A 13,453-nucleotide genomic window follows, 5' to 3' on the forward strand; every position below is an offset into this window, starting at 1 on the left:
CAGTTGTAAATACTTGTATGCGATACAAAATCTTATATGTTATTTTTCTTTTTTCCAAGGTTTTGACATACTAGTAAGGCATTTATTTTAACTGCGTAATAATATAACTAAAATATATCGGATGAATTTTAAAGAGTAAAATTGAGGAAAAATTGTCTAAAACAATCATTCTCTAATATTAACAAAATGCACTTCTAAAATTATTATTTTTTATGGACCTAAGTGTTCGCATATCAATAAATTTAAGGTGTGGTTTTGATGCTATAGATTATTGTTACACTGAAACATTTAATCGATTGTGTTCGTTTTATGGTCAAACAGATCGTTTTAAAAGCGATATGTTCCTTGCTCCTTGATTATATCTCATGTTAAGGTATTTTGAAATAAAAAAAAATGAAACAAAAAAAATGTTGTTTTAAACATCTTGATTGGAATAGAGATACCTGGCTATGTTTTGTTTTGTAATGGTGAATACGTTTTATAGCAATATTTTCCTTGATTATATCTCATGTCATCCTCGGTAACCCAGGCGTTTTACCTTATACATGTATTAAATGTAGTATATTCGGAATGTGTACCGTGGTTTCCGACGATGATTTCATGTCTAGGTATATTGAAAAAGAAAAGAAAAAAAACGGAAAAATGTTAACCATCTTGATTACAAATAGAGGTATTTGGCTATATTTGGTTTACCTAATGGTAAATAACTTTTTTTGAATTATTTTATAAAAGCAATCTTCACTTCAGGCTTCATGCAAAAAGGACAATTTGGTCCAAGGGGACTGTAATTGACGTATACTCAAAATAAGCCAAGGTACGCCCCTGACTATCCTGTCGCAACTATACTGTATACTGTACAGTATATTATAATAAAATATATCCAATGGAATTTTAACAAAGTTTGCACCATTGCAGGTATTAATGTAATAGACAGGAATTCTAAATCAAAGGAGGTGTTGTTATTCACAGTTTTGAAAGGTGACAATTTGAGGGGAAAAAATAAAAGTATTCTTTGCACGCACTAGCTTGATGTTTATGATACACATTGAGAATGCATATAACTTTTTAACATGTTTCAGACAAGTTGAATATTATTAAATTTAACATGAGGACAGATTAACACCCTTTTATCACATGACTTGAGAAAAATGACATTTTGGAGAAAAAAACACTGTTTGATAAGTCATAGTTACATTATATGAGTGTAATATTATAAAAATCACTTATGGTTATTATATATTTAGGAACGGTTAATATATATTTAAAACAAAGGATATTGAATATATTGAAAGAACTTGATATTGAACACTTTGAAAATACTTGATATTGGATATTTCTGGATAGAACTTAATCATAAATATTGTGAGGGAACTTGATATCAAACATATTCAAATAACTGAAAGCTAAACAGCAACATCAAAATAAATTGCATTAATTACAATGGAAGTAAATCATGACGTCTTATAACAAAAAATGATAAAAATTGCTGTGGATGTAGTTGCTCTGCTGTTCAGGTCTTATTTTTAGCTCCATGCAGAAATTGAAAGCTAATGCAAATGACAATTGCATCTAAAAACAAAACCAGATGAACTTTTATAATTTATAAGAAACAATTGTTTATATTGTTTTAATCGAAGTTATGACACATTTGAATTACCTTACAAAAAAGAAAACAAATAAGATTTACATTTCTTGCCTTCACTCCACCTCGAAATCTAAATTATTCATTTGTTTCGTTTATGAGTCAGTTATTTACCTGATTTTTATAACTTATTCACATGAAATGAAGATCAACCAAAAATTCGGGCAATTGCTCAATTTCTATAGTATTTTCTGTATTTTCCTAGTTTGCATTCACTGCTTTACATTGCATACATATTTGAAAACTAAGGACTTATAGTCTTGTTCTTTAACTTAATTCGTATTTTGGTGATCAGGGTTTACTACATATTGGTCAATATAAACTCGTGTTCATGTCCATGTCTGGATTCAAAGCACGTTTTACACAAATCGAAATCTTCACAAACAGTACAATGGTAATGTGTTTCAAGAATATCCTCCCCGCAATTATCACACACAATTTCTTCGACTTCCTCATACTCAGAATCTTCATTTGCATTTTCTTTAACAATACTTTCCTTTAATATTTCTTTCAATACATCAATATTTTCGAACACTTGGTAATATTCAAAATCAGTACCATTGTCAATAGCACACTGTTGCATAAAAGTGCCTAATGTCCGTAGTATTTCATCCGAAGCATATCCTTTTGGGAAACCATATTCTTGGAAATTTTGAGTTTTTAATATTTCAATTTTTGTTACTACCTCGGTCAGTTCTGACAAGATCATAAGGGCACTAACATTACTAGCAACGAAGTCTAACATTCCATCTTTGGCTGCTTGCTGTAACTGTATAGGCGAAGCTCTTGTACACATGTACCTTCTCATTAAGCTCCCTTCGTTTAGCCTCATTGCCAATTCCATCATTTTCATGATAAATTCAAGTCCAAGACTCCCTACTAAATCTTTCAATGAAACCTTTTCCAAGATTGCATGTAATATGCTAAATTTCACAAAGCTTGACTTTGTTTCAAAATTAACATAAGATTTGCAGATTTCTTCTACGAATTCAATGTACGCATCAAGCATGTCTCTTCGCATTCCAAGCCTTGTTTTCTCCGGCGAAAGAGAAAATAAAGCACTGTTTTGAATCCATGTAACATTGGCCTGTAGTAAACACACTTCTATTCTTTCACCTGTGCGATGTAAAACATCATCTTCAATGTCCTGAAACAGATTGTTTGCAGGAACTATGTAGTGTGGGCAATGAGCATCATCAATGTAACTCTTGAGACGAACAAGGAGCCCTTTTACTCTAGTAACAATATTTCTTAATGTCCAGTCATCATCATCAATGTTTTCACATTCCCACAAAAGAACATTCTTTAAATGGTATGATTGTAATGCTTTACCTGATGGTGGTTTAAGAAATTGTCTCCATATACCTTTAAGAAGTATGTAACACTGTTTTTGTTCATCTTTAAGCTGTTTCATCAACTCTCTCTCCACCAAACAGAATGAAATCCTCCACTCAAGATGCGTTTTACTTGACAATGGACATTTTGGTACGATGAGACACCCATTGGACGTTATGTTTCGAACGCTGCTTTCACTTGGCCATCCTGACTTCCTCTTCCTTTCGATCCATTCTTCGGCAACAGTGGGCCACTCGAGACAGTGTATCGCCATAGCACAATCAAACTGGAGCGAAGCTTTATCAGATTTAAAGAAAAAAGATGTCTTTATTGCGGGTCCTTCCTGGGTTGTCATGAAATAGCTATCTTCGACGCTCTTTGCTTCATTGTTTTTCGTGTTTACTCCAACTCCATAGCTTTCAATCAATGTCTGCCTAACATTTTCGTCCATGGTCAAATATTTCCTGAAGTGGATCCAGTTCTGAGTGGTGTTTCGGTAACATATCATCATATAAAATTCATCTGATATTCCTTCCGGTGCTATGTAAAATTCATTTATGTTTCCTTTTTCATTTGAAATTATGTTACAAAAGTTATTCCACGTACTAGCCGTATCGCTATCTTGAATGTTAAGATAAACATGACCCGGAAATTCAGTAGAATATGTTACTTTTGCCATATTTTTGGAATTACATTTCATGGTATCATGCGTTGCGGTTATTGTTTTCAAGACAAGTGTGAAATCTAACTCTTCGTTATAACCCGCTTCGCTGACTTCTGTAATTGCCAGTTGCTCACTTGAGCTCCCAATGGGTTCGATTGAATACTCTGCTAAACATGGATGAGGTTTAACTTGAAGCGTTGAATAATGTTGAAACCAATCTCCGGGGTTCTGAATCATTTCTTTGACAATGACTTGCAACTTCTCGTATCGTCTTGGATTTGACACACATGTTTGTATGTGTTCAAGTATCTCGGGATCTAGGTGATCTACATTTTCTGTTTCCGGCGCTTTATCATTAATATTTGAAGCCATGCTGATCTCTAAAAAATAAGATTATTTGTCATGAAAACGACTTCTTTCTTTTCGCACAGAAACGCAATTCAGTGTGAACATATGCTTCAACGTTCTATGAAACAAAGTCACTTAAAGGTTTCATATATTACGATTTGAATTAAAATATTGAATGTTAAGAAGTATGTTCAAGGTAACTTTGAATTTCTGTGTAAAATTTCAGTAATGTTGCTATTTGCCTTGCCATCTTTAATTTGCATTACTCAGTCAAATAATTTCGAGAGAAAAATGGTAAAAAATATATTTATTACAAAATTTGTTTGTACTTTGACGTTTAGAATTTCCTACATCACATATTGAATGAAAATGCCATGAAAATTTATGACTTAATGGTCAACCATATATAAGACGGGAATAAGTCAGTGTAAATTTAAAGTTTACGAAGATAACTGAGCGAGATATAACGGATTTATCTAAGAGTTTTAAGTAAGCTATTACGTCTGTCTACACATGATCAATTAACATTGATAAGTCAAACAAGTAAACCTTCTTTGATTGATTAAGAAATGCTTAAATGTACTTTTTTACTAAAATAAATATTACAATAGATATTAAATTATAACTTTCAACATCACATGTACATGAAAATTAAAGATATATGCCGGATATCGAAATCGGGAAAAGGGGAGAACCATCGAAAGAAATGGGTAAAAGTTTTAAAGAGAAAATTGAAGATTCGGTTTGATTGAGCATGATATTGAGAATTAATAGAAAGTAAACCATCTCTCAGGCCCCCTAGCACCGACTCCAGCAGTGTTCAGTCTTAAGCATATTTAAGTATTGAAATGAATGATTCTTAGGATCAAGAAAAATATGATAAGACTGAAGTTAAGTACTGAGCAACTTTTCACAGCTGCCATACAGCTCTTGACAACTCTTATATTGAGTATTAAAAATCTGGAAAAGAAAATATCTGTTGAATAAAATGGAAACAAAGCTTATAACTCGGTTTGATAAACTCCATTCATAAGAGATAATGAAAAGTATTCAAATATGCATATTTCAAATATGTACATAACTTTTAAATCTTGAAATTCAATGAAAGAAAAGAAAACAGAAAAGTACTTACCTGTTTTGATGTAGTAACTAAATAGCACGTCAAAGTTTCCTACTTTTGATTTGAATATAATATATTAAATTACTGAAATGATTATTTTATACTGTCGGTAGGTGACATGTATTTTGGTTTCGCGGTCGATCTTATGTAGTACAAAGCTATTATCTATGGTGTATTTACAATATATGATAATGTAAACATAGGGCTGTTTTTACACGTTATGATCAATACGTTCGCATTGTACTTATACATGTAAGTAATGTAATAAACACCTTGAATATCCACTTAACAGTTAAAGGAGCTCAACTAAGGTAAAAAAAATAAACAAAAACTCTAAAATTTTAATTTTTGCATAGATATAGTGAGTAACTTAAAAATTGGGGGATACAAAAGATGATAATGAAATATACCGAGACTTAAATTGAAATCGATTAAGTATGATTTTAAACCGGTTTGAGTGAACACTTTTCGTATTCCGGTATCAAAATTATTTTATAGTATCTATAAAATGATTTTCCGTCACAAAAACCATAACGATAAGAAATCTTACACACACATCTTAGAACCCATTGTAGCATTCTAAATTCTAAAAGAAGACCATTTTTCTAAAATCATAATTGATGATCTCTTCTGTCAGTGCCACCACTTATTTGACAGTATAATAGTAGGTCACTGTCCAAGGTCCACAACTCAAACATGGATTTTGTCAGTTCTATCTGTCGGAAAAACAAAAAATGTTTCATTGCTTTTATGTTAATATCTCATATTCAACTGTAATGATGTTTAAACTAGGGATAAACTACGACATATATTTTATAAAATGATCATTGACGGGACTCCACTGAGAATTTTTGACCTCAAGGAACTGGATTTTTTTTTTGATACGTGTCTCATAAGAGGTATTGGCCTAGACTTATAACTTGCGTGCACGGTTTTCTCCGTTTTCAACAGGCTGCTTTGTTATATAAAAACAATTCTCGTTTTGGAACACGTTGCATCAAACAGTCTTATCTTAAGAACTATCCTCGAACAAACAATTCATTGCTTAAATTATGAGTCCTATGGGAGATGCTTAACCGGTCAGATTAATTAACTGGCATATGTAAATGCAGTTTTGAATTTTATAAAAAAAAATCTTGAATAAAGAAAGGCTATTTTTTAAACATGTCAATTGTGTATTTTATCGAATTATGAAGATATATATGAAGATAATTATGTTTCGAGCAATATAAATATCGCTATAAAGAAACAGTTTCATTTTCATTTAATTTTTGAGAGATCATTTACTGGATCAACATCTTCTCTTCTTATTAAACAAGCATTACATAAGACAGATACATACCTGAGGCAATTACTTGAGAAATGTATGAGCACATATATCAGTGACGTAATCAAAATAACAATGGCAGTCTTAATATCTCTCTGTTGGGTAAATGACATAAAATACACAAAACGCATGGTGTATCTATGAAACATTAATGAGCCCCGACACTGCGATATGGATATGGCATTTTCATTAAGCAATATATTACAAAACGATTTTACTTTGTGGAATGGTATTCAACGATTTAATGTCAAGCTTTACATGGAGCTTTAGGCTAATTTAAAAAGACAATATTAAAATTTATTTTATTAGTGGTGATATTTATAAAATAACACTTTTAGACTTTATCAACTTTATCGTGTAACAAAGTATGTCAAATGTATCTGATGTATCAAGCATTTATCTACATGAATGTGAGGTGACTGGCGTGTGAAAGATTCAGTTAAATTGTTTCCATTTCATTTGTACTATTTTATTGATGAAACAGACAGTAGTAGTACTATTTGTGCCAATTCAGAAAAGATAGCAATGAAAGAGTGTTTGCTTATGAACAGTGTGTCCCCAATAGAAATATATGACGACATGAATAACTGCTGTTCAGATTCTAATATATTAAGAATTGTTATGTTTAGCTAAATATTTATTTGCATCTATGGCATATAAGACATGGATAATACGAAACAAATATGTAGATTGCTAATGGATTTGGCTATAGGTTGCAGCACAATTTCTAAGTGGCGGCATGGCCGAGTGGTTAACGCGCCGGATTTGAAATCTAAGGATCGCTTTGCGTGTGGGTTCAAATCCCATTAAGGGCGAGTTGTTGTTTCCTTGAGCAAGAAACTTTACACTACTGGTTGGTTACAAGAACGAATTCAAGAGTGTGTCTATAAGCTTTAAGCTCTAAGCTCTCTACACAATCGAATACAAAACAAAGTCTGTTTTAACGATGAACAGTACTCCCCACAAAATCTCAATTTCATAACATATGTGTAGACAGAGATAGGGTACCCTAGATAAGATATTATTGATGTTGAATTCGATGTTTTACAGTATGGCGGCAAACAACAAAATATCTAAAAAAATCACATTTACAATTAAGTTTAGGCTTATATTGTAAAATGTTTACAGCTGCAAGTCCTGTTTGATATGCTTGAAAATATTTATCCGCTGTGTAAATTCGCAAAAGGTTGACACCAAACCAAAGGATGGATAAATTGTATCACATTTAGGTGTAAAACGTCATAACCAAGTCCAAAAATGCTCGGTTCTTTTGGTCAAAAGACCTCTTCACAATGTAAAAAATATACCCCGCGAAAAACTATTCCTAGGAAACAACATCTTGGAATGAGATTATTATGATAATCGTAGTTATTTCACAATTTATAGTTCAGTAAAAGCATCACTGTATACAGAATGGACCAAAAGAAGTTGAGAAACGCAATGATTTTAACTTTGGCGTCTGAAAGCTATGATTATAGTGAAATGTAGGAGGTCTTTCTATACTTTTTTCCATTAATCAAAGAATAACAAAATTCTCCGAGTTAAAAAATTAACCATGTCATACATACATCATTTGTGTGAAGACTTTGCTGCCATCCTCCTGACATATATATCATTTCCTAAGAAAATAAAAACATCTCAATATCAAGTTTCAACTATAAACATTTCAATAAATGACATATATTGACTTTGTTTGAATAACGTATGGAAGACGGTCTAATAAGATAAAAGTCAATATCTTGTCTTTTGCGTCACTTCAGGCCATTAATTGAATTGGTTTTTTATGAATTTTTCTTCAGACAGTTTTATACCTATCGATTCTTAAATTCGGAGATGTTTACGAAGTTTTTGTTAGTTTTATTTTAAATGAACTACTACATACGCCAGGGAGATTTTGTTTGTTTGTTTTCTTGGGTTTTACGTCACACCGACAGAGTATAGGTAATATGATGACGTTCCACCTTTACTGGCGTCAGGGAGATAATGTAAGGTCTATACATTATAGCATACTGTTGAAAGACTTAATTGTTGGTGCATATACAAGGTGTTTTGACATGACGGGACTGGAAATATTAATTCCAGATTTGTGTAACACTCGATGTAGGTTGATCAATTTTCCAGATCATTAGCTCACTCGGTTTTTCCAGAATAATCTTTTTTATTTGTACAAAATGACAAAAAAAGAAAAATATGTAAATGCTTTGCTAAGAAATGAACTAAAATCGATATTCAATTTAATTCTGTGTAATATTTCTTTATTTTATCATATGTTTTCTATTTTAAGTGCCTAAACTGATATACAATGTATGTAATAATTTCAAAAATTATGTATTAGACATTTTTACCACAGTGGAGATGCTTTAAAATCTAATTATAAAGGCGGATGTATATATTAGGCAACGTAACTAATACTCAATGATATAAAACTATGTGACGTAATCGTCCTATTGTTGTAGCATTGAAGGTACAACCAGCCCGAATTAATTGTTATATCTTATTCGTTTCTTTCTTTTTATATATTTGTAATGACACTTATATCAGAAGGGAAAGCAGATCAACTAATAACAACGGAAGCGCGGCTCTGAAAATCGTGGTTTCTTTTAAGCCCTGTAAAAATGCATTTTTTTAAAAGCTCCGTGAAAACGTGGTTTCTTATAAGGTCTGAAAATCGTTGTCTCTTATAAGCTCGGAAATTGTGGTTTCTTGTAGCTCTGTAAAAATGCGGTTTTTATAAGCTCGATAAAAACGCGGATTTTTATAAGCTCGATAAAAACACGGATTTTTATAAGCTCGATGAAAACGCGTTTTTTTTAAAGCTCTGCAAGCGGAAATCTCGAGAAAATACAGAAGCAACAACAACAAAAAAAACAACAATAGTTTCAAATGTAAATTATTTATTCTATCTAACGTTTGCTCTGAGTTATGTGTGTTTTAATTAGGACGTCTGTTTCAATGGAAACTATACCAGTCAATCTAAGACTTGGCATAGTTTCCAGCAACTTGTAGTTATTTTTTTTTTAAAAGGCATGGAAGGGAAATATAACGTTTAACCCACTAACAAGAGCAGATCTGTTAATTTCATTAATTCAATAATGTTACATGCTTATTTAATCAACTGTTCCCTGCATTTAACAATTTTCAGGTAATTGGTAATGATAGAGAAAGGCAATCAAATGTAACAATTTAAAGAAGAGTTATATGCTGATCGAAAATTATAGTGAAAGTTTAGATTAGAATAAATACTAAGAGGATAGTTTTTCGTTTTAGTGAAATATGGATTATATTTTCACGAAACGTGATAAAATGACACATATTTTCACGAGCCAGGACGGTGGCATTTCATCATGTTGAGTGAAAATATATACCATATTTCATGAAAAACGAAAACATAACCTTTTTATTTAATTTCATTATCAAAGAAAAATGGTGACGAATCTCCTTGTTTGCTACGCAACAGCAATTGTACAGTGCGCAGAAATATATTTTGCACGTGCTGTTTGGCGCTACATTGTGTATCGTGCATTGTGAAACTATTTGTTTATTTTGAATTCTCTACAAGTCATTTATAATAAACGGCATTTACTTGATAAAATGAATTATTACTTTTCATCAAAGGCCCATTGTGCCTCAGAAATTCTTTTTTTTTTCTCAAAAGGTTTTTTCATTTTTTGTGTACTTTTATATTTTCAAAAAAATGCTCATTTGCCAATTACCTAAACAATCTGTTTCATCTGCTGCTTTTTGGCAATTAGTATAATTATAGGGATTTTGTATGGAAGTAAAATAATATTTTGTTTTACATTTTGCTACACTTTTATGACAAAAAATTTCATTATTATAGCTTCTTTCCTCAGATAACAAGCATCTAAAATGCTATAAAATCGTTTATTTAAACGGTGTACTACTCCTGTTTGCCCTTTCTAAAGAAGTAAAAATTGAATCGTTTCTTAGACATAATGTGCCTTTAAGCAACTTTCATCAAATAAACCTTGGTACAAGCAAATAACATAAATCACCAAGAATGAGTTTCAAATATAAAAAGTGTTGTGGCAATTTATTGTTCATTTCTTAAACTGCCAATAGGCCTCGGATGTATCTGTATTGTTGGACCATCACAGTCATACAAACATTTGAGCCGCGTCACGACAAAACCAACATAATGGGTTTCCGACCGCACAGTCTGATCAGGATCCATGCTGTTCGCTTATCAACTCTATTACAAGTAGAGAAACTGATAGCGAACAGCATGGATCCTGATCAGACTGCGCGGATGCGCAGGCTGGTCTGGATCTTAGCTGGTCCCAAACGCATTACGTTGGTTTTGTCGTGACGCGGCTCAAAATTTTAATGATTAAAACTATATAAAAACATTATTTCTTTGTACTTCAAGTTTTGAAAGAGATAATATCAAGATTTGTTACAGAATATGTTATAATCCGTCTTAAAGGCGCAGAATGCCCCAGATTTTTTTTCTTAAAAACATTTATGTACTTTAAATTTGAGCCGCGTCACGACAAAACCAACATAGTGCGTGTGCGACGACCAGCCTGCGCATCCGCGCAGTCTGATCAGGATCCATGCTGTTCGCTTACCAACTCTATTACAAGAAGAGAAACTGATAGCGAACAGCATAGATCCTGATCCTGATCCACAAAGTTACTCATTTCTGAGGCATTATGGGCCTTTAATGTAATAAAAAAAATAGTAATTGTATTTTTTTTGCCAATACTGTAATTGATAATTACATAAATCTCTCCCAACATTTTCCCTATATATATATTTATTGATAGATGTATCATTTCCCCGGGAAATACAGCTTCACAATAGCGTGTTACAACAATGAATTACTCAAGAAATGTCAAATATTGACTCCGTTTGAATGACGTACGGGGAAATTCTTAATAAGTTATAAGGCAAATTTCTTCATATGAATAACAAAGATTTCTTTTTTGTGTGATGGCTCTCAGCTAGTCTAGTTATATTTATAGTGTGTGTGTTTTGTTTGTTTGTTGTTTTCTTTTTGTTTTTGTTGTTTTTTTTTGTTTCTGTTTTTTTTTTGTGTTTTTTTGTTGTTGTTGTTGTTGTTTTTCTCAACAGATAATTTGATTGTTAGCGAGATTTTAATGCCTAATTACTAAAACGGACGAGTCCATCTTTTGATATGGACAAAACATTTATCAATTTATTGATTTTTTTTTTAAACGTACTGAATGAAGAGCGAGTAGTGAATGCCATGATCAGATTGGACGGATTATACGTTGGCTGATCTTTTGGTTTGCAATGGTTTCATAGGTAAAACAATGATCACATGGGTAAAAATATGAATGAACCATGATTTATAGTTATCACAGACCGAGGAACTGCAAAATATAATTTCTGTGTGGGTATATTCTTGATTTTATTGCTTGCATTACCAGGATAAAAATGATAATTTTAATCGTAAATGTAACATGCCACCTGATCAGAACCACATCTAGGATTGTCAGATTATAGGATTTTCATTGACTGAAAATGTCTTTAGTTTCCATTTTCTCAAAGGGTTTGATGAATACAGGCTTTCATGTTATAAAACTCACTTTTGTGCTATGTCTAAAATCTCTGGCTTTCTATTGGTCAAAGAACATTCTGCGCCATTTTCTGACTAATAAGATACCCGAGATTTTTATTTCTGCGCCATTTTGTGTCTAAAATCTCCGGCTTTCAATAAGACAATGTACATTCTGCGCCATTTTCTAACCAATCAGATACCCGAGATTTTTATTGGTCGGTGTACATTCTTCGCCATTTTCTGACCAATCAAATACCTGAGATCTGAGTTTGTGCCTCAGATTCTGAATTTTTTTTGTTGTTATTGGTACTGCTGAATTTAAAATAAATAAAATCTTTTTTTTAAAATCTGTGTTTACCAATGTTTGTCCTTAAAACTCCAAAATGTATTTGTATTCTTATATCTGGATATTTATTTGTCCCAGTCAATATCGAAAGTATATTGTTACTGGACATCAAATGCAAACGATTTACAATGTTTACTCACATGCCCATTTCAGGTCTGTAACTTTTCTTGCTTTGTATACTTTGACATGTAAATTTGGTCACGACCCCTAATGGTATGATTTTGTTGATTTTATGAGGCTTGTGGGATTATTATTCTGCCCCCACTAACTAGCATATACATATAACAGCTTAATCTTAATAACCCTTATATTCAAATATAGATTTTCATCAGGAGTAAATCAACATGACTGTTTTGTTTGCAAGTGATTGCTACTCGGAAGGGACCGTTACCTCAAGTTAGACTGTTAAGGCTTATTAATAGTTATGGGAATGCTATGGTATTTTATGATGATTTTGTAAATTTACAAGGGAAATACCATGATTTTTTCATTATTTTCGTTTTTCACAGTATCTTTTGGCACAGTTTTTGTATTTTACATATTGCACATACCATAAATACAAGAACAGGCTTTAAATAACAACAATGAATCCAAAAAGTCTTAGAGTATTTTCAAAGATTTATTATTCAATATAAACTATGGTAACAAAAAACTCCTTTTTATAATAATAACTACACATAATTTCTACTCTAAAATAATAACAAAGTATATTTTTCAATAAGTAAACAAATAAATTTTTGGGACATATCTCAGTAAACTGTTATGCAAAAAATAACAGATAATGGATACAAAAGGAACATAAAAGAACACAAAGTAAAATACAGAAAGACAATGGAAGATTTTTAGTTCGTTTTTCTTTTTGTTTTTCCCCTCGGTACAGATAATCAAATTATTACCAATTCTGTAAATTTGGTTGTTTAAGTAAATTTACCTATATAAATATAAAAACATAAAATGTTACTTTCAAATAAAATGGTAAAAAGTTATATATTAGTTTTTAACAGTGATACATATTTGATAACATTCATTCTACACCACTACTTACAAAAACAAATAAATATACTTTAATAAGAGATTCTTAAAAGTAAAATTTTGTTTGAATATACATGTATATAAAGAAATA

At 31.6% G+C, this 13,453-nt stretch overlaps 1 protein-coding gene across 1 annotated transcript; it reads right to left on the reverse strand.

The window, feature by feature from the left end:
- Window positions 1–237: 237 nt before the first annotated feature.
- On the reverse strand, window positions 238–4,016 carry LOC132747267 (uncharacterized). The gene has a single exon (XM_060736597.1). It carries the CDS (start codon window positions 4,011–4,013, stop codon window positions 1,944–1,946), a length of 2,070 nt encoding a protein of 689 aa, XP_060592580.1. The 5' UTR covers window positions 4,014–4,016; the 3' UTR covers window positions 238–1,943.
- Between the last annotated feature and the right edge of the window lie 9,437 nt (window positions 4,017–13,453).

The sequence above is a fragment of the Ruditapes philippinarum genome, unplaced genomic scaffold (assembly GCF_026571515.1).
Source record: "Ruditapes philippinarum isolate M1 unplaced genomic scaffold, ASM2657151v2 ctg6180_1_1_1_1, whole genome shotgun sequence".
NCBI lineage: Eukaryota > Metazoa > Mollusca > Bivalvia > Venerida > Veneridae > Ruditapes > Ruditapes philippinarum.

Excerpts from the sequence above, each read along its gene's own strand:
- LOC132747267 (XM_060736597.1), bottom strand. The coding sequence starts at position 4,013 with ATGGCTTCAAATATTAATGATAAAGCGCCGGAAACAGAAAATGTAGAT.